At 32.8% G+C, this 21,506-nt stretch overlaps 2 protein-coding genes across 2 annotated transcripts in view; both read left to right on the forward strand.

Annotated features, from left to right (window-relative positions):
* Positions 1 to 9,082, forward strand: part of ednrab (endothelin receptor type Ab) — an 18,153-nt gene extending 9,071 nt beyond the window's left edge. Inside the window, exons 3-8 of the mRNA XM_073822834.1 lie at positions 358 to 485; positions 2,427 to 2,625; positions 6,747 to 6,899; positions 6,985 to 7,118; positions 8,604 to 8,712; positions 8,801 to 9,082. Coding sequence (XP_073678935.1) covers positions 358 to 485; positions 2,427 to 2,625; positions 6,747 to 6,899; positions 6,985 to 7,118; positions 8,604 to 8,712; positions 8,801 to 8,944 — 867 coding nt within the window. The 3' untranslated portion in view covers positions 8,945 to 9,082. The remainder of the gene's footprint in view (positions 1 to 357; positions 486 to 2,426; positions 2,626 to 6,746; positions 6,900 to 6,984; positions 7,119 to 8,603; positions 8,713 to 8,800) is intronic.
* A 3,565-nt stretch (positions 9,083 to 12,647) lies between these two features.
* LOC141291108 (transmembrane protein 184C-like) lies at positions 12,648 to 21,416 on the forward strand. Its single transcript, XM_073823279.1, has 10 exons — positions 12,648 to 12,838; positions 13,757 to 13,887; positions 14,021 to 14,057; positions 14,166 to 14,371; positions 14,457 to 14,531; positions 14,746 to 14,839; positions 14,991 to 15,103; positions 17,271 to 17,370; positions 17,520 to 17,691; positions 19,551 to 21,416. The coding sequence occupies exons 1-10, from the start codon at positions 12,722 to 12,724 to the stop codon at positions 19,829 to 19,831; spliced, it is 1,326 nt and encodes a 441-aa protein (XP_073679380.1). The 5' UTR covers positions 12,648 to 12,721; the 3' UTR covers positions 19,832 to 21,416.
* The last annotated feature ends 90 nt before the right edge of the window (positions 21,417 to 21,506 follow it).

Consider the following 21,506-nt stretch of genomic DNA (forward strand, 5'->3'; position numbering starts at 1 on the left):
CATTTTGTTGCATGCTTTTGCAGTTTTATTTTTTAAAGTGTGAAAAATCTTAGTTTAATTGCATAACTAAAATTATAAGTCAGATATGTTAAATTATAAAAATATTTCACAATTTTACAGTATTTTTGATCAAATAAAAACAGTTTTGCTGAGCATTAGAGTCAAAAACATTACATTGATTTCACATTGATTCCAAACTTACCATGATAAGCATCATGCGTCACGTCCAAAAAACTCCCACATACTCTTTCAAAGTGTTTATATTCTGTTCCTTCATAAGCTGATTAAATAACGTCCTGATGAGAACATAGGGTGGTCTGTGTGTGTGTGTGTGTGTGTGTGTGTGTGTTTTTGTAGCTGCTGGCGATGCGATGGCCGTTTGATGACAGTGTGTTCGGTCTGTTCCTGTGCAAACTCATGCCGTTTCTACAGAAAGCATCAGTCGGAATAACGGTTCTCAATCTGTGTGCACTCAGTGTGGACAGGTAACACACAAACACACAGAACACACACAAAAACACAAAGTGTGTCATTTCTGCACCATTATTGCTGCCAAATGCAAACATAATGATCTAATAAATAATAAGAATAATCTGAATCTGGATCTGTAATATTAAAAAAAAAAAATTTTTTACTACTGAAAAATGTTATTGTCTATTTACCTTAATTTTTTTATTTCAGTTTTAGTTTTAGCAATTTTAATACCTAAACTTAAACTCATTTTAGTTTAGTTATTCATATTTTTTATATACATATAAAAAAAATACATATTAATTTATATACAAAAAACATATTAAAATATTTATTTACATTTATATATATATAAATATGTAATTATTTATTTACCTTATTTTACTTGTTACATATTTATACTTATTTAAATACTTAAATGTCTTAAATATATATTATATATATTTTTATTTATTTATTTATATTTACTATATAATAATAAATATATGTAAACATTGCAAATAAATAATATTATAATACACACATATATATATATATTAGATTAATTTCAATTATTTTTTAATACTTCAACTTAAAGTAATTTTAAGTTTTAAAAATTACTTGACTAAAAAAAATTAAAGTTGTAAATAAGATAATTAGATTTTTTTTTTTTACATTTTCTACATCAAAATTTTAAGTTGAACTCAGTGTGTTTGTCATTTTTTAATCATAGACATTTCTAAGTGAATATTGTTTTAAAGTAAATCCTAGACCAGATTTTTTATTCTGAATGTTCAAAACATCCATAATTTCAAATCTTTTAAGAATGTTTTTTTTAAGTTATATGAACGTTAAGGCAACGTTCCATTGTATCATTGTGACTATGAGAATGCAACATTCAATTTTAATTCAAATTCAAATATTTCCTAGAATGTTCATCAATTAGATGTTCAGACAACGTTGATATCAGAACAGTTTCTCAATGTTATGAGAACATATAGCAAATGTGACCCTGGACCACAAAATTTATCTGAAAGTGAAATAAATAAGTCAGGATAGGACAATATTTGGCTGAGATACAACTATTTAAAAATGTAATATTTCTTATACTTCAGTAAATATATATATATATAATTACAGTAAGTTCAGACAGCCAAAACCTAAAGTTTTGGTGACTTTGGTGACATCTGTTTTTTACTGGACAAATAATTTGAAAAAATGCTCTGAATTTTAGTATTTCTCATTTATTTTCTATGGGTGCCCAGTTTTATCCATGAAAGACAAATTAAGAAGGTTTTTTTTCAACCACTTAAATTTGTCCGATGCTTTACTATTTTATTTTTTTAGATTTTCTACGTCAAAATTTTAAGTTGAATTCAGTGCGCTTCTTTGTCATTTTTTGTCATAGAAAGCGAATATTGTTTTAAAGTAAATCCTAGACCAGATTTTTTATTCTGAATGTTCAAAACATCCATATTTTTAAATGTTTTAAAAACGTTTTTTTTAAGTTAAATGAACGTTAAGGGAACGTTCCGTATGAGAATTTTACTTTTGAATGTTCTCTAAAGATTCTGAAACAAGTAGCAACATTCAGTTTCATTCAAATTCAATGAATATTAATATTAATAATAAAATTAAATTAAAATAAAATTCATATTATTTAAAAATCTGCGGCTGCATAAAATCTAAATATTGAGAAAATCGCCTTTAAAGTTGTCCAAATGAAGTTCTTAGCAATGCACATTACTAATCAAAAATTAGGCTTTGATATATTTATGGTAGGACATTTACAAAATATCTTCATGCAACATGATCTTAATATCCTAATAATTTTTGGCATGAAAGAAAAAATTATAATTTTGACCCATACAATGTATTGTTGGCTATTTAAGACTGGTTTTGTGATGCAGAGACACAAACTGTATTAAAGTTGAGTTTGTGTGCAGTTATGATTTACCATGTGTGTTTGTGTGCAGGTATCGTGCGGTAGCGTCATGGAGTCGAGTTCAGGGTGTGGGGATCCCAGTGTCCACGGCGGTCGAGATCGTCTGTATCTGGCTGCTGGCTGTAGTTTTGGCCGTTCCAGAGGCCATCGGCTTCAAAATGGTCAGTTTCGACTACAACAACGTCACCATCCGTACCTGCATGCTGAAACCAGAGACACCGTTCATGACGGTAAGAACACACATATATATATTTGTATCAGTAGCCAACAATACATTCAGGGATTGAAATTTACTTTTTCATTCACCAGCCAATTTGGCTACTAAATTTTTAAGTTACCGGCCATTCATAACATATACTAGCCCCCCCCCCAAAAAAACAAAAAAACACAGAAATAAACCAACAGCTTGAGGCTGTCTACACTGTAAAAAGTTTTCACCAGTTTCAACTTAAAAACTTATGTTTAGCAGCTGCCTTAAAATTTTAAGTTAAATCAACTTAAGTCATTTCAACTCACAAGTTAAATCAACTAATTCGTATTGTAATAAGTAGTTTAAGTAGTAAACTTGTAGTTTTAAGCTGATTTAATTTAAAATTTTAAGGCAGCTGCTGAACTTAGGTTTTTAAGCTGAATCTGGTGAAAACTTTTTACAGTCTACAGCAGACGTGACAAAGCGAGCAATGCAAATCATTTGGTGTCAGTACTAGTACAAAAAAAATAATATCTCAATATTTTCTGGGATTTTGTTGATAACGGTATTGATAAAGATAATTAGACAATATTATGCGGTGTGTGTTATTGTGTGTGGACAACTGACTCCTGAATTCTCTGATATTCTTCATATTCTGTGGCCAGTTCACTGCAGTGATAGAAATTAATCTTTTCCAATAAGTAAAAATTGATTTTTACCTTTATAAAGCCATTTTTTTATTGTGCATCATCTTTTGAGCAAAATTCTTACATTTAATCAGTCAATAATAATAATAATAATACATTACGGCTGTTAACAAACAAATGAAATCAGTATCAACAAAATTGGCATTTAGGTGGCATTTAGATGTATTTCACACTGTTTAATAAAGCCCAGAGGGACATGGAATGCTTTAACCTGCAGTTACAAATGCAGAAATAATGTTTTGATATTTTAAACATGTAACGTTGAATTCTGATATTTGAAATTATTTTAAAAATAAAAAGATACTTTAAATGTGAAATTAAAACCAGTAGGTGGCAGTAAATCACTGTTAATAAGTAAGTATTGCGATTGAATCGAATCATTTAAACAGTTGATTCATTCAGAAACACCATCATGTTGGCGAATGTTGATTTTTGTTGGCGAAATAGAGCAAAAACAGCCAATATATTGTCTAAGTAAAAAAATAAAATAAAAAAACATTAGGATATTAAGTAAAGATCATGTTCCAGAAAGATAAATATATCATATAAATATATCAAAACTTTTTGATTAGTAAATTGCATTGCTAAGAACTTCATTTGGACAACTTTAAAGATGATTTACTCAATATTTTGACTTTTTTGCACCCTCAGATTCCAGATTTTCAAATAGTTGTATCTCCGCTGTATCCTAACAAACCATACATCAGTGGAAAGCTTATTTATTCAGCTTTGTATAAATGTATAAATATCAATAAAAAAAAATAAAAAAACACAATTTTGACTGATTTTGTGGTCCAGGGTCATATATAATATTACATATATTAAATAAATATAATATGATAACTCTAATATAATAACTGTACTGAATTTAAAAAATCCACATTTTTAAATGTTTTAAAAACGTTTTTCCTTAGTTATATGAACGTTAAGGGAACGTTCCATTGTATCATTGTGACTATGAGTCTATGTTACTTTTGAATGTTCTCTGAAGGTTCTAAAACAAGTAGCAACATTTAAAAATAAGGGAACATTTCATTGGATCATTTTCCAAACATTGTGGGAATGTTACTTTTCAATGTTACTTCTAAACATTCTAAAAAAAAAAACAATTAGCAACATTTAAAAAACGTTAGACAAACATCCCACTAAAATGTTCAGTTTTCTTGTTGTGATTAGAATGTTATTTAAGGTTCACAAAAATACTTCCTAGAATGTTCAAATAAAAATAACATCACAAAGACTTTTTTGCCTCCTCAGATTCCAGACTTTCAAATAGTTGCATCTCAACCAAATATTGTCCTGTCCTAACAAACCATACATCAATGAAAAGCTTGTTTATTAAGTTATGTTTAAATTATATTTTAAAAGAATTGACCTTTAAGACTGGTTTTGTGGTCCAGGGTCACATATAATATAATAAAAATATAATAACTTTAATATAATAACTATAGGCCTACTGAATAAAAAAACAAATCCTAATTTTTAAATGTTTTAAAAACATTTTTAAAAGGTTATGAACATTAAGGGAACGTTCCATTGTATCATTGTGACTATGAGAATGTTACTTTTGAATGTTCTCTGAAGGTTCTGAAACAAGTAGCAACATTTAAAAAATAAGGGAACATTTCATTGGATCATTTTCCAAACGTGGGAATGTTACTTTTGAATGTTACTTCTGAACATTCTAAAAAACAAGTAGCAACATTTAAAAAACTTTAGACAAACATCTTTCTTGTTGTGATTAGAATGTTATTTGAAGGTTACATAATATTTCCTAGAATGTTCATCAAATAAAAATAACATCAAAGACTTTTTGCCTCCTCAGATTCCAGATTTTCAAATAGTTGGATTTTAACCAAATATTGCCATATCCTAACAAACCATACATTGATGAAAAGCTTACTTATTCAGCTTTGTATAAATGTATATTTAAAAAAAATATCTTTTTGACTGGTTTTGTGGTCCAGGGTCACATATAATATTATATAAATATAATGAACATAATATGATAACTCTAATATAATAACTATACTGAATAAAAAACATACACATTTTTAAAACTTTTTTTTCTTAGTTATATGAACGTAAACAAGGAGAATGTTAAACATCTTTCTTGTAGTGATTAAAATGTTATTTAAAGGTTACAAAAATATTTCCTAAAATGTTCATCAAATAAAAATAACATCAAGACTAACATTAAGACTTTTTTGCCTCCTCAGATTCCAGATTTTCAAATAGTTGGATCTCAACCAAATATTGCCGCATCCGAACAAACCATACATTGATTAAAAGCTTGTTTATTCAGCTTTGTATAAATGTATTTAAAAAAAAACAACTTTTTGACTGGTTTTGTTGTCCAGGGTCAATACAATAAACATAATATAATAATTATACTGAATTTAAAAAAAATCCACATTTTGAAATGTTTTAAAAATGTTTTAAAAAAGTTATATGAATGTTAAGGGAACATTCCATTGTATCATTGTGACTATGAGAATGTTACTTTTGAATGTTTTCTGAAGGTTCTGAAACAAGCAGCAACATTTAAAAAAATAACAACATTTCATTGGATCATTTTCCAAAACATTGTGAGAATGTTACTTTTAAATGTTACTTCTGAACATTCTAAAAAACAAGTAGCAACATTTAAAAAACATTAGACAAACATCCAAATAAAACGTCCATTTTTTTTGGTCGTGATTACAATGCTATTTAAAGGTTACAAAAATATTTTCTAAAATGTTCATCAAGTAAAAATAACATCACAAAGACTTTTTGCGCACTCTCAGATTCCAGATTTTCACATAGTTTCTCAACCATATGTGACCTTGGACCACAAAACCAGTCCTAAGTCGCTGGGGTATATTTGTAGCAATAGCCAAAAATACACAGTATGGGTCAAAATTATTGATTTTATGCCAAAAATCATTAGTAAATTAAGTAAAGATCATGTTCCATGAAGATTTTTTTGATTAGTAATATGCATTGTTAAGTACTTAATTTGGACAGTTTTAAAGGTGATTTTCTCAGTATTTTGTTTTTTTTGCACCCTCAGATTCCAGATTTTCTAATAGATGTATCTCGGCCAAATATTGTCCTATCCTAACAAACCATACATCAATAAAAAGCTTATTTATTGAGCTTTCATATGATATATACATCTCAGTTTTGTAAAATTTAACCTTATGACTGTTTTTGTGGTCCAGGGTCACATATATTGTCCTATCCTAACAAACCATACATCAATGGAAAGCTTATTTATATGTGTGTGTATATGTATATACATATATATATCTACACATGTATAAACCTCACTTTCAAAATATTAACCTTTATGACTGGTTTTGTGGTCCAGGGTCATATATAATATTAGCCTATACAAATATAATAAACATAATATGATAACTCTAATATAATAACTATACCGAATAAATAAATGTCTGTGCATGTGTAGTTCTACAGGGACGTGAAGGTCTGGTGGCTGTTTGGCTTTTATTTCTGCGTGCCGCTGGTTTGTACGGCCGTCTTCTACACGTTCATGACCTGTGAGATGCTGAGCAACAGGAAGGGCAGCCTGAAGTTTTCTCTGAGCGAACACCTCAAACAGGTGAAGAGCCGAACACTGAATGCTGAAATGAACAAGTTGAGACCATGGTTAACTTACATATTTGTGTGTTTTTGCATTTGAGCAGAGGCGTGAGGTGGCGAAGGCTGTGTTTTCTCTGGTGCTGATCTTCGCTCTCTGCTGGTTTCCGCTGCATCTCAGTCGCATCCTGAAGAAGATGGTTTATTTTCAGAACGACGCTGGCCGCTGCGACCTGCTGAAGTAACGCAAACAAACACACACATGCACAACAGTATCATATAGACACTATTATAGATTTTATTACAATTTTAAATTGGGTTTTATTTTTATATTTAAAGTTTTAGCTAAAGTTTTAGTCATTTTGTGTTCTTGTCATTATTAATCCTTTTTTATTTAAATATGTATGTATTACTCAACTCAGCTTTATTTATACAGCACTTTTAAAACCATACTAAATAAACCAAAGTGCTGTTTTGCACCCTGATATAGAAATATCTAAATAAATAAATAAATAAATACTTAAATAAATAAATAAAGGCAACATTTCTCATTTTCATTTAGTGTAGTTTAAATTATTAAATGAAATTAAATAAAAAAAAAACAATAATAATTAATAAAAAAATTAATTTGTAATAATATATTTTTTTAATAAAACAGAAATACTTTTTTATGTTAATAAAATCTGTTTAAAATCAGTTTTATATTTTATAAAAAAATACAAATACACACATATTTAAATATAAATATTAAAATATGTTAAATATAAAATATTTAAAAAATAAATAAACATTTTATTTCAGCTGGGTGCAAAGGCAACATTTTCCCTTTTTAATTTAGTTTAGTTTAAATTATTATTTATTTATTTTATTTACATAATATAAATTAAAATGAACAAAACTACATTTTTAAAGTTGGACAAAGACAATAAAAAAGAGCAATAACATCTAAACTATTTACAAACATTCACAAAAACACTATTTAATAATAAAAAAATTATTAAATGATTAAAGTTAAACATAAATAAAACTTAAATATTAAAGTTGGACTGAGTATAAACATAATATTAAAATAACATTTAAAACAAATAAAGTAATATAATTTTATTAATAAATAAATGTACAAATAAAAAGTCATCTCATCCTTCATATTACAAATTATTTGCAATATGTTTTTTTAATGAATAATGTTTAATTTTTATTAATAAACAATTTAAATAAAACAGAAATACTTTTTTATTTTAATAAAAATTGTTTAAAATATGTTTTATATTTGATTAAATATACAAATACACACATATTTACATATAAATATTAAAATATATTAAATATAAAGTATTTTAAAAATAAATAAATAAACATGTCATTTAATTTATTTAGTGACTTAATGTATTAAAATAACTAAAACTACTACAAATGTTAAATAAAGCAAATAAAAAAAATATTTAGGCCAATTTTAAAAGTTATGTCTTATTAATGTCTAATTTTTATTAATATATATATATATTTATTTATTTTTTTATAAAATAAATGTAAAATATTATTTTATATTTTATTTCAACTAACTATAATATCACACAAAGCTTAAATGTAATATTAGAAAATCCAGCATATTTTATAGTATTGCATAAATCAAAAATCAAAGTAGCTTGTTTTGCAGAAATGCAATTCTTTAATGTGCATTAAAAATTTTCCAATGTTAATGTTTATGTTGTTTTTTGTGTCTCAGTTTCTTGCTAGTGTTCGATTACCTGAGTATAAATCTGGCCACCATCAACTCCTGCATCAATCCCATAATCCTCTACTTTGTCAGCAAGAAGTTCAAGAACTGCTTCAGGGTACAGAGAGCTCTAATGAGTCTGATAAGAGCGCAGTGATGTTGTGATGATCTAATCTCTGCTGTCTGTCTCTCTCTGTCTCCGTCAGTCGTGTTTGTGTTGCTGGTGTTATCCGTCCGGCTCGCTGTTGAGCAGCGTCGTGCCCCTGAACGGGACCAGCTTCCAGTACAAGAGCCCTGATCAGAACGGCTTATCGGACCGAACCGCGCTTCGCAAGGACAGCTACAACTGACCTCAAACCCCCCCACACACTGAGATATCAACATATATATTTATGATTAAACCTATTGCTTGTTTCATTGTGCCTACTATTATGAAAGTGCGTCTTTTTAGTGTGCATCATATATTGTGAAATAAATATGCATTTTAAATGTGCTGTAAGTGGTTTCATGTTACGGAACAGAGAATGTTCTCAGAACGTTCTGGAAAGGTTCTTATTAAACATTGCTATTAAAAAGTAAAAAAATAATAGATAAAAAGTTACATTTTTTTGAAAATTTTTAGAATTTTTTTCTATTTTCTAATATTACAAACAAATAACGTTTTCAAAAAGTTAGCACAAAAACGTTATTTATTTATCTTTCGTTGAATGTTTTTTGGAAAACATTTTGAACGTTTTTCTATTGTCTGTAACGTTCTCAAAATGTTAGCACAAAAATGTTATTTATAGATCATTTGAACGTTTTTCTAATGTTAGACAAACTAATAACGTTCTCAAAATGTTAGCACAAAAACGCTATTTATAGATCTTTCGTTGAATGATTTTTGCAGAAACGTTTTGAACATTTTTCTATTTTTTAATGTTAGACAAACCAATATTGTTCTCAAAAAGTTAGCACAAAAACGTTATTTATATCTTAAAATGTAAAAACATTGTTTATACACCATTCATGGAATGCTTTTACGGAACATTCATTTAATATTTTTTAAATGTTAGACAAACTAACAATGTTCTAAAAAAGGTATAGTTATAGACCAGTTTGAACGTTTTTTCTGAAACATTTTAAATGTGTTTCTAATGTTAGACAAACTAATAACGTTCTCAAAATGTTAGCACAAAAAAATGTATAGATCATTTGATGAAAACTTTTAGAGAAACATTTCAATTATTTTTCGATTTTTTTAATGTTAGACAAACGAACAATGTTTTCAAAAAGTTAGCACAAAAACATTTAAAGATCATTTGCTAAACGTTTTTTGGAAACATTTTGAACATTTTTCTGTTTTCTAATGTTAGACAAACTAATAACGTTCTCAAAATGTTAGCACAAATGTTATTTATAGATTATTTGAACGTTTTTCTAATGTTAGCACAAAAAAGTATTATAGATCATTTGTTGAACTTTTTTTCTGAAACATTAAAAAAATTTTTTTAAAGTTAGACAAACTAACAATATTTTCAAAATGTTAGCACAAAAACATAATTTACAGATCATTCGTTGAACTTTTTTGTAAACATTTTGAACATTTTTCTATTTTCTAATATTAGACAAACTAATAAAGTAATAATAGCACATACACATTATTTAAAGATTTAAAGATCATTTAACTTTTTTGTAAACATTTTAAACGTTTTTTTTCTTTTCTAGTGTTAGACAAACTAATAACGTTCTCAAAATGTTAGCACAAAAACGTTATTTATAGATCGTTTGTTGAACATTTTTTCAGAAACATTTTGAACGTTTTACTAATGTTAGACAAACTAATAATGTTCCAAAAAGTTAGCAGAAAAAAATTATTTATAGATCAACTGTTGAACATTTTTTGGAAACGTTTTTCTGTTTGCTAATGTTAGACAAACTAATTAATAACGTTCTCAAAATGTTAGCACAAAAACGCTATTTATAGATCTTTCCTTGAACATTTTTTGGAAAACATTTTGAAAGTTTTTCTATTGTCTGTTTTAAACATTTTAAACGTTTTTTTTCTTTTCTAGTGTTAGACAAACTAATAATGTTTTCAAAATGTTTGCACAAAAACATTATTTATAGATTATTTGAACGTTTTTCTAATGTTAGCACAAAAACGTTATTATAGATCACTTGTTGAACTTTTTTTTTAAAACATTTTGAAGGTTTTTTTTTAAATGTAAGACAAACTAACAATATTTTCAAAATGTTAGCATTGGCACAAAACATTGGCAAAACATTATTTATACGTCATTTGTAAAACATTTCTCTGTAACGTTTTCGTTAGACACACACTTAATGTTTTTTAATGTTAAACAAACTAATAAAGTTCTCAAAAAGTTAGCACAAAGACATTATTTATACATCATTCGTAAAACGCTTTTTCAGAAACGTTTTAGACAATTTTTTTTTTTACTTTTTTCTAATATTAGACAAAAGAATGTTCTCGAAAGGTTAACACAAAAACATTATTTATACATCATTTATCAAACATTTTTTCCAAAACATGAGTTTGATGTTTGTAACGTTTCTTGTTTCATGGAACTTTCAAAAATAACGTTCGCCAAATTATAAAATTGATTGTTATCTTAACAATCGCAGAATTATGGGGAAATATATTAATTATATTGGAAAATAACATTTAAAAAAAACTGGATGTTATGAATGTTTAGAGAACATTCATTACAACTTAATGGAAACATTAGCAAAACGAAATCCTTGTAATTACTCTCCGAAAGATTTTTTCCCTCAGCTGATGAGCAGTGAAAACATTCACAGCCAACCAGAGTTGAAAGAGTGCAAAATATGAACAAAATATTTCATATTTACAACCATTTACATTTGGAACTATGGTGTAGCAAATGTAAATAAATCAGGGGAAATGGCGATAGAGAATCGCGTTACTCACATCCTCATTTAAAACAGAAAGGTTAATGTTAATCTTAGTCAGTCTTGGCGCCACTTTCTTTGTTGACGTTTGGTTACAGTTTGCGTTAAGAAAAACAACCGCGTCGACGTAAACGTGACGCAGGCATTATTTATTATTTATGGTGTTTCATTAGATACAGCCGATAGCGCCGACTAGTGGTTTACACACAGGACTACGATTACTCGACCATAATGCAAACCCTGAGTGAAGATATTTAACAGAAACAGAATTAAGTATAATTAATTCAAATTGAAATGTAAATGTACATTAAATTTCCATAAGAATAATGGCTGTTGCTAATATACATGCAGCTATGTTGTTTGAGTCAGTATTCTGTAAACAACTGTGAGAAGACGTGTCCTTCTTGTTTAAGATGTTGTAAATAAATATTTGAAGTGTGTTTATCCAAGTCAAAGTGTGTGGTCTGTTGGTTATGGAACTGTCACTTCAGAGACAGGATTGTTTTTATTTCCCACAGAACTGACTTTCCATTTGTGGGAAACGGAAAGCTTTTTCCCCAGGAAATATTTTCTATCGAAGTATGTTTAATTACCGAGAAAGAATAAATCAGCCACCATTTTATATGAATGTGTTTGTGTGTGTTTTGGTTGGAATAAAAACCTTTAATAAAAACTTTATTAAATAAAGATAGTTAATAAAATATTAATTTATATATTTATTTGTCATATTTTGTCAGCACTTATTACAATTAGACAACCAATTTTGTCCAAATAAAGCTATATCAAAATATATATAAAAAAAACATTTATGCATATAAGATGATATCTAATGTTACGTTTATAACAGACGATCGCAAATTAACAAATCCTACTACAGTGACGTAACTCATGAATATTAATTACGTAATGTGACGTCCGTCCAATAGAGCAAACAGCGAATCTTGTGGCTATTAATATTAATTAGATTACGTCTTTGGTAATGAGCGAAAATATGCCTTATGAATAATTTATTAGTGTACATGCTCTGACGCTCCAAGAAGGTTACCAAGCAACGTCAGCCTCTCCTGTTTAATATTCATGAGGTAAGCCTTCTCAATAGTAGGATTCGTTATTTAGTTCGTCCGGTAATCACGCCCCGTTTGTGACCAGCATCCTCCGTTCCTCCGTTGATGTCGGGCATGGTGTGAGGCGCGGATCGGTGTCGGGTGAAGATGCCGGGCTGCTGCGGGCGATGGAGGCGCTGGATTCGGCCGCTGGTCGCGCTGCTGTTCGTGCTCGTGCTCGCGGTGGCGCTGCCGCTGTGTGTGTGGGAGCTGCGGAGAGCCGAGGTGATCAAACCTGCTGCTGTGCTGCATACTAAACACGATATCTATATATCTATTGTAAAACATTCTGTATGTAGTTTATCTATCTATCTATCTATCTATCTATCTATCTATCTATCTATCTATCTATCTATCTATCTATCTATCTATCTATCTATCTATCTATCTATCTATCTATCTATCTATCATAAAAATAGTATATATATAGTTTATCTATCATAAATATTGTATATATTTTACCTTTTATTGTAAATAATGTATATATAGTCTAATCTGTCTAATAGTGTGTGTGTGTGTGTATATATATATATAAATAATGTATATATAATCTATCTAATACATAATACATCTATCTAATATTGTATATATAGTTTATCTATCTATATTGTAAATATTGTATATATAGTTTATCATGGTAAATATTGTGTATATAGTTTATCTTGGAAATATTGTATATATAGTTTATCTATCTATCATCTATCTATCTATCTATCTATCTATCTATCTATCTATCTATCTATCTATCTGTCTGTCTGTCTGTCTGTCTGTCTGTCTGTCTGTCTGTCTATCTATCATAAACAGTATATATAGTTTAATCTAATATTGTATATAGTTTATCTTTTATCGTAAATAATGTATATATAGTCTAATCTATCTAATATTGTATATATAGTTACTGTATATAACTATATATACAATATTAGATTATAGATTGTAAGTAATGTATAGTCTAATACATAATACATCTAGCTAATATTGTATATATAGTTTATCATAATGAATATTGTGTATACAGTTTATCTATCTATATTGTGAATATGGTATATATAGTTTATCACGATAAATATTGTATATATAGTTTATCGTGGTAAAAATTGTGTATATAGTTTATCTATCACTGATATGTGTGTGTTTTCGTAGGTGGGCACACACACTAAAGCGTGGTTCATCGCCGGTGTGTTTGTGTGTTTGACGATCCCTATTTCACTGTGGGGTATTTTACAACATCTGGTTCACTACACACAACCTGAGCTACAGAAACCCATCATCAGGTATCTGAGACACACACACACACACACACACACACACACACACACACACACACACACACACACACACACACACACACACACCCTATAAATGAGATTCAGCATGAATAACTCATGAATGTGTGTGTTCTTCCAGGATTCTCTGGATGGTTCCCATATACAGCTTAGACAGCGTGAGTAACAAACATCTCTGTGTCTCCTGACTGGAGGAGGAATCTTGACACACTGCTGCTTATTGTCAGGAGAACAATGTCCCACAGCTGCGTTTGTGTGTTTTGCAGTGGATCGCATTAAAATACCCCAAGATTGCAATTTACGTGGACACATGTCGGGAATGCTACGAGGCGTACGTCATCTACAATTTCCTGATGTTCCTGCTGAACTTCCTGGAGAATCAGTATCCCAGTCTGGTGATCATGCTGGAGGTGCAGGAACAGAGACCTCTGCTGCCCCCTTTCTGCTGCTGCCCGCCCTGGGCAATGGGAGAGTGAGTGAAAACAAACACACACACAAATCAAATAAAATGAAATAAGATTAAATAAGATGAACATCTCTCTCTGTGTGTTTCTCAGGGTTCTGTTGTTCAGATGTAAGCTTGGAGTTTTGCAGTACACAGCAGTGAGACCTGTGACCACCATCATCGCACTGTACGACACACAAACACACTAAAGTAGTTCAGTGGTTCTGTAAATTTAAAGTCTGGAAATTAATTTTAATTTCTGGAACCTCTGCTGTAATGGCAAATCTGCTTGTTTTCAAACATTTTGTATTTTTCAATATTACAAAAAATAATGATAATTATATATATATATATATATATATATATATATATATATATATATATATATCTCTGTGTTGTAGTGTGTGTCAGCTGTGTGGAGTTTATGATGAAGGTAATTTCAGCTTCAGAAACGCCTGGACGTACCTCGTCATTGTCAACAACGCCTCACAGCTGGTAACCAACACCATTTATTTGTTTACTTATTTATAAATATAATTTATATTGCCGTCACAGATTGTGGTGTTTTATGGTGTAGTCAAATGTCTGGAACTATTGCTAAATGTTGTCAAGTAAGAAAGACTGGGTTGATTTGTTTTGTGTTGAGTTTGCGATGTACTGCCTGCTGCTGTTCTACCGAACACTGAGAGAAGAGCTGAAGCCCTTGAGACCCGTTGGCAAGCTGCTCTGCGTCAAACTCGTCGTCTTTGTGTCCTTCTGGTAAGTTCATATTCACACAGAATCATTTAATCACACACTAGTGCAGCAGTGAGAATCTAAAGCTGTTTGTAGTGTATTGTGGGTGGCTGCTAGGGTGTTGCCAGGCAGTTGTTTGCAAGGTAGGTGATAGGTGTTACAGTTTGTTGCCAGGGTGTTGCTGTGTGGTACTAGGCAGTTGCTATGGTGTTTCTAGGCTATTTTAGGGTTTTGTATGCAGTTTGTGGATTGTTATGTGTGGTTGCTAGGAAGTTGCTAGGCAGTTGTTTGCAAGGTAGGTGATAGGTGTTACAGATGGTTGCCAGGGCAATTTTGTATGCAGTTTGTAGAGTGTCTGGGTGGTTGCTAGAATGTTGCTAGGCAGTTGGTTGGTGTAATACATAGTTGCTAATGCGTTGATGTGTGGTTGTTAGGCAGTTTTCTGGGCAGTTTAGTTTTTTCTGGTTGGTTTGGTTTCTGTGGTGTTCAATGTGTTTCTAGGCAGTTTGGGTGGTTGCTAGGGTGTTGCTATGTGGTACTAGGCAGTTGATAGGGTGTTTCTAGGCAGTTGATAGCAAGGCAGGTGATAGGTGTTATAGTTGGTTGCCAGGGTGTTGCTATGTGGTACTAGGCAGTTGCGAGGGTGTTTCTAGGAATTTAGGGTTTTGTATGCAGTTTGTAGAATATTATGGGTGGTTGCTAGAGTGTTGCCAGGCAGTAGCAAGGCATGTGATAGGTGTTATAGTTGGTTGCCAGGGCGTTGCTATGTGGTACTAAACAGTTGCTAGGGTGTTTCTAGGAATTTAGGGTTTTGTATGCAGTTTGTAGAACATTATGGGTGGTTGCTAGGATGTTGCCAGGCAGTTAGTTGCAAGGCAGGTGATAGGTGTTATAGATGGTTGCCAGGGTGTTGCTAGGCCTTTTTTAGTGTTTTTATGTATTTGCATTATGGGTGGTTGGTAGGGTGTTGCTAGGCAGTTAATTGCAAGGCAGTTGCTGAGAGGTGTAAAATATGGTTGCTAGGTTGTTGCTATGTGGTACTAGGCAGTTGCTAGGGTGTTTCTATGCATTTTGTATGGTTTTGTAAGCAGTTTGAGTGACTGGGTGCTTGCTAGGATGTTACTAGGCAATTGGCTGCAAGGCAGCTGATGTAATCCATGATTGCTAGGGTGTTGCTATGTGGTTGTTAGACAGTTTTCTGGGCAGTTTAGTGTTTTTCTAGGTGGTTTCTGTGGTGTTCCATGTAGTAGCTAGACAGTTTGAGTGGTTCCTAGGGTGTTGATAGGCATGGTCACCAGGGTGTTACTATGTGGTACTAGGCAGTTGTGAGGGAGTTTCTAGGGTTTCTGTGTGGTTTCTAGGGTGTTGCTAGGCAGCTGGTTGCAAGGCAGCCGATAGGTGTAATAGATGGTTGCAAGGACATTGCCATGCGGTACTAGGCTGTTGCTAGGGTGTTTCTAGGCAGTTTGTAGGGTTTCTGTGTGGTTGCTAGGGTGTTGTTGGGCAGTTGGTTGCAAGACAGGTGATAAGTGTTTAAGATGGTTGCTAGGGCATTGCTATGTGGTATTAGGCAGTTGCTAGGGTGTTTCTAGGCAGTTTGCAGGATTTCCAGGTGGATGCCAGGGTGTTGTTGGGCAGTTGGTTGCAAGACAGGTGATAAGTGTTAGATGGTTGCTAGGACATTGCTATGTTGTACTAGGCAGTTGCTAGGGTGTTTGTATAATTCTAGGGTGTTTTGTAGAATTGTGTATACAGTTGGGGGTTTTATGGGTGGTTGCTAGGCAGTTTATTGCAAGGCAGTTGTTAGGTGTTGCTAGGGAGTTTAGGGTTTTCTGGGTGGTTTCTGTGGTGTTCCATGTGGTTGCAAGGCAGTTGATAAAAGCTATAGGTGATTGCTAGTACTTGGCCATATGGTTGCTAGGCAGTTGATAAGAGCTATAGACTATTGCTAGTACTTGGCCATGTGGTTTCTAGGCAGTATGGGTGGTTGCTAGGGTGTTGCTAGGATGTTCTCAGTGTGTGCAAGGGAGTTGCTAGGTATTATGGTTGTTAGATTGTTAGTGTGTTGCTCGGGTATTGCTAGACAGTTTGGAGTGGTTTCTTTGTGGTTGCTAGGGTGTTGGTAAGGTGAAACATGTTTGAATGAGAAATAAAGCATGGGATGTTGAATGTGACATGTTTTGTGTTATAGGCAGGCTGTGCTTATCGCTCTGCTGGTGAAGGTCGGAGTGATTTCAGACAAACACACTTGGGAGTGGGACAGTGTGGAAGCTGTAGCCACAGGACTACAGGTGAACGCACACACACACACACACACACACACACACACACACACACACACACACACACACACACACACCCTAAAGCAAAATGCTGTTGGTTTCTGAAGTGAATGAGGACATTATTTAGTGTTTGTAAGAGCATATATGTTTGTTTGCAGGACTTCATTATCTGTCTGGAGATGTTTCTGGCAGCGATCGCTCATCACTACAGTTTCAGCAGTCGTCCGTATGTATGTGAGGATGATGAAGGCTCGTGCTTCGACTCGCTGCTTGCCATGCTGGACGTCTCAGACATACGTGCTGACATTGCAGAGCAAGTGCGCAACGCTGGTGAGAATGATCACTCACACCTACACATCTAATGCTAAATATTATAATAAAGTTGAAAAGTTTCGAGAATAAATTTGAAATAAAAATTGTCAAAATTATGAGAATTTCCACTTTATTCTCGCAATTTTGACTTTCCAATATTCTTATTTAGAATATTTCGACTTAATTCTCATTATTTAAATTATTTTCTTAACATGGCACTAAAACGCTGTTGTAATATTTGGACTGTTATACAATGCATATTTTAAAAAATAAAATAAAATTTAATATTTAATTAGGCAGGCAGTTGCTAGGGTGTTGCAAAGCAGTTTGTAGAGTTTTCTAGGTGGTTGCTAAGGTGTTACTAGGCAATTGCAAGGGATGTTCTGTGTGGTTGCAAGACAGTAGATAGGTTCTATAGATGGTTTCTAGGGCATTGTGGTTGTGAGGCAGTTTGTAAGGTTTTCTGGGTGGTTGCTAGGGTGTTGCTAGGGTGTCACTAGTTCCAAGGGTGCTCTCCATGGTTGGAAGGTAGCTGGTCGCTAGGGCAGTGCTAGGGTGTTGCTAAGCAGTTTGTAGAGTTTTCTAGGTGGTTGCTAGGCTGTTACTAGGCAGTTGCAAGGGTGTTCTGCGTGGTTGCTAGGCAGTAGATAGGTTCTATAGATGGTTCTAGGGCATTGTGTCTGTGAGGCAGTTTGTTAGGTTTTCTGGGTGGTTGTTAGGGTGTTACTAGGCAGTTGCACAGGTGTTCTGTGTGGTTGCAAGGCATTAGATAGGTTCTATAGATGGTTTCTAGGGCATTGTGTTTGTGAGGCAGTTTGTAAGGTTTCCTGGATGGTTGCTAGGGTGTTGCTAGGGTGTCACTAGTTCCAAGGGTGCTCTCCATGGTTGGAAGGTAGCTGGTCGCTAGGACATTGCTATGGGGTTGCTAGGGTGTTGCTAAGCAGTTTGTAGAGTTTTATAGGTGGTTGCTAGGGTGTTACTAGACAGTTGCAAGGGTGTTCTATGTGGTTGCAAGGTAGTAGATAGGTTCTATAAATGGTTTCTAGGGCATTGTGGTTGTGAGGCAGTTTGTAAGGTTTCTTGGATGGTTGCTAGGGTGTCACTAGTTCCAAGGGTGCTCTCCATGGTTGGAAGGTAGCTGGTCGCTAGGACATTGCTATGGGGTTGCTAGGGTGTTGCTAAGCAGTTTGTAGAGTTCTATAGGTGGTTGCTAGGGTGTTACTAGACAGTTGCAAGGGTGTTCTGCGTGGTTGAAAGGCATTTGATAGGTTTTATAGATGGTTTCTAGGTTATTGTGGTTGTGAGGCAGTTTGTAAGGTTTCCTGGATGGTTGCTAGGGTGTTACTAGGGTGTCACTAGTTCCAAGGGTGCTCTCCATGGTTGGGAGGTAGCTGGTCACTAGTGTATTGCTATGGGGTTGCTAAGCAGTTTGTAAGGTGTTCTAGGTGATTGCAAGGGTGTTATAGGCAGTTCCAAGGGTGTTCATCATGGTTGCAAGGCAGTAGATAGGTTCTGTAGATGGTTTCAAGGGCATTGTGGTTGTGAGGCAGTTTGTAAGGTTTCCTGGATGGTTGCTCGGGTGCCACTAGTTCCAAGAGTGCCCTCCATGGTTGGAAGGTTGCTGGTCACTAAGACATTGCTATGGGGTTGCTAGGGTGTTGCTAAGCAGTTTGTAGAGTTTTCTAGGTGGTTGCTAGGATGTTACTAGGCAGTTGCAATGGTGTTCTGTGTGGTTGCAAGGCAGTAGATAGGCTCTATAGATGGTTTCCAGGACATTGTGGTGTGAGGCAGTGTGTAAGGTTTTCTGGGTGGTTGCTAGGGTGTTGCTAGGCAGTTTTGTCATTTAAGCGTCTGTGTGATTTGTGTGTGTTGTGCAGGCCGTACGGTGTTCGGTCGCCCCCGTAAGCTGTTCTTTGGCTCTGAAGCGGATGTCGTTCAGGGTGAGCACACCGGTCTCCTTGCCGGGACGTCCCACGAGCGGCTCGCCACTGACCGCCACTCAGTCCCCGCCTCCCCGCAGGGGCGGTACCAGGGGTTGGGTTACACAGACACGCCCCACTCAGTCTCCGCCCCCGCCGGCTTCACATCCTCCTCCTGGGAGAGTGACAGTGACTCAGGGCCTGCGGCAGCCAATCAGAGCACAGGAACAGAGTCCTAGCAAACAGTGCAGTGAGGCTACAGGAAATAAAGACACTAAGACATAAAGTCAAGACCTGCGCGCACAGAAATATTCAAAATAATCTCTATCTCTAATCAAAATAGACTCTATGAAAGCTTTATATACCTGAATTGAAGTAAAACAGCATTTTATTTAGGGAAGCTACTGGAACCAGTGGTACTTATTTTTTATTTCAGTTCTAGTTTTTAAGTTGGTAATTTTAGTGCTTCAAATTAAACTAATATCTATTTGTTCCAAGGCAGCTTTACTAATTTTTGTTGACTTTAAATTTAATTTTATTTAATTTAAATTTAATGTAATACAAGTTTGGGATCGGGAAGTTTTTTAAAGAACTTTCTTTTGCTGATCAAGGCTCTGTTCATTTGATCAAAAATACAAAATTATTTTAATGTTGTGAAATATTATTACGATGTGAAACATTATCTTTCTATGACATTGCTGCTTAATATTTTTTTGCAACCCGTGAAACATTTTTTTTAGGATTCTTTTATCAATAAAAGGTTAAAAAGAACAGCATTTATTTAAAATAAAAAAAGGTTTTCTAACAATATACACTGCTGCTTAAAAGTTTGGGGTCAGTACATTTTTATTCTTTCTTTCTATTATTTCTTTCTTTTAAAGAAATTCATACTTTTATTTAAGGATGTGTTAAATTAGTGAAAAGTGATAGCATAGATTTACATTGTTGGAACTGATTAATATTTTGAATAAATGCTGTTCCTTTTAACTTGTTAATTATTAAAAAATCCTAAAAAAAAGTATCACAGGTTCCAAAAAATATTTGGCAGCACATCTGTTTCCAACATTGATCATTCTAATGATTAATCAGCATATTAGACTTATTTCTGAAGGATCATGTGACACTTAAGACTGGAGTAACAGCTGATGAAAATTCAACTTTGCATCACAGGAATATTAATATAAAAAACATTATTTTATGTTGTAATAACATTTTGCAATATTATATTTTTTCTGTATTTTTGATCAAATAAATGCAGCCTTGATGAGCAGAAGAGACTTCTTTAAAAAAACATTACAAATCTTACAGATTCCAAACTTTTGAGCAGCAGTGTATGTATTTTTTTAAATTAATCTTTCATTTAAATAACAAACATATTTCTAATACTTTTATTTTATTATGAATTTATTGTTTTAAAATTTGTGTCATTATTATTATATTGTTCTGCCATTAAAGTGTCAGAAACGGTAAGGTAAATCCCATAGACTCCCAAATCTTGCTGAGAAACTCCCATCCTTCCAACACTAGGTGGCACTATAATAATAAAAACAATTTTGTTATGTTTTTAAAATGCCAAAAACGTGCGCTTGATGTGAAAATGCTTGTTCTTATACGGTGCAAGTATTGTAAATCGCGTGTTATGTTTTAAATAAGTCAGTAATAATATAAAAGTGCTGGTCTGGCCTATATATATTGTTGTGGGGCTCAAGAGCTCAAGAGTGACAGCTTTACTGTTGATAATCATGATGATCATGTCATTATGGAAATCAAAAACGTCTGTATAATATATTGTTTCTCCATTAAACTGCTGGTATTGTTCTCTTACATTATAGCACACATGCACACACAACTATACACCACAAATGTAGTTTTAATTCATCACCAGGGGGCAGAATAATATTACAAAAGCTTAAA

The sequence above is a fragment of the Garra rufa genome, chromosome 18, assembly GCF_049309525.1.
Source record: "Garra rufa chromosome 18, GarRuf1.0, whole genome shotgun sequence".
Classification (NCBI taxonomy): Eukaryota; Metazoa; Chordata; class Actinopteri; order Cypriniformes; family Cyprinidae; genus Garra; species Garra rufa.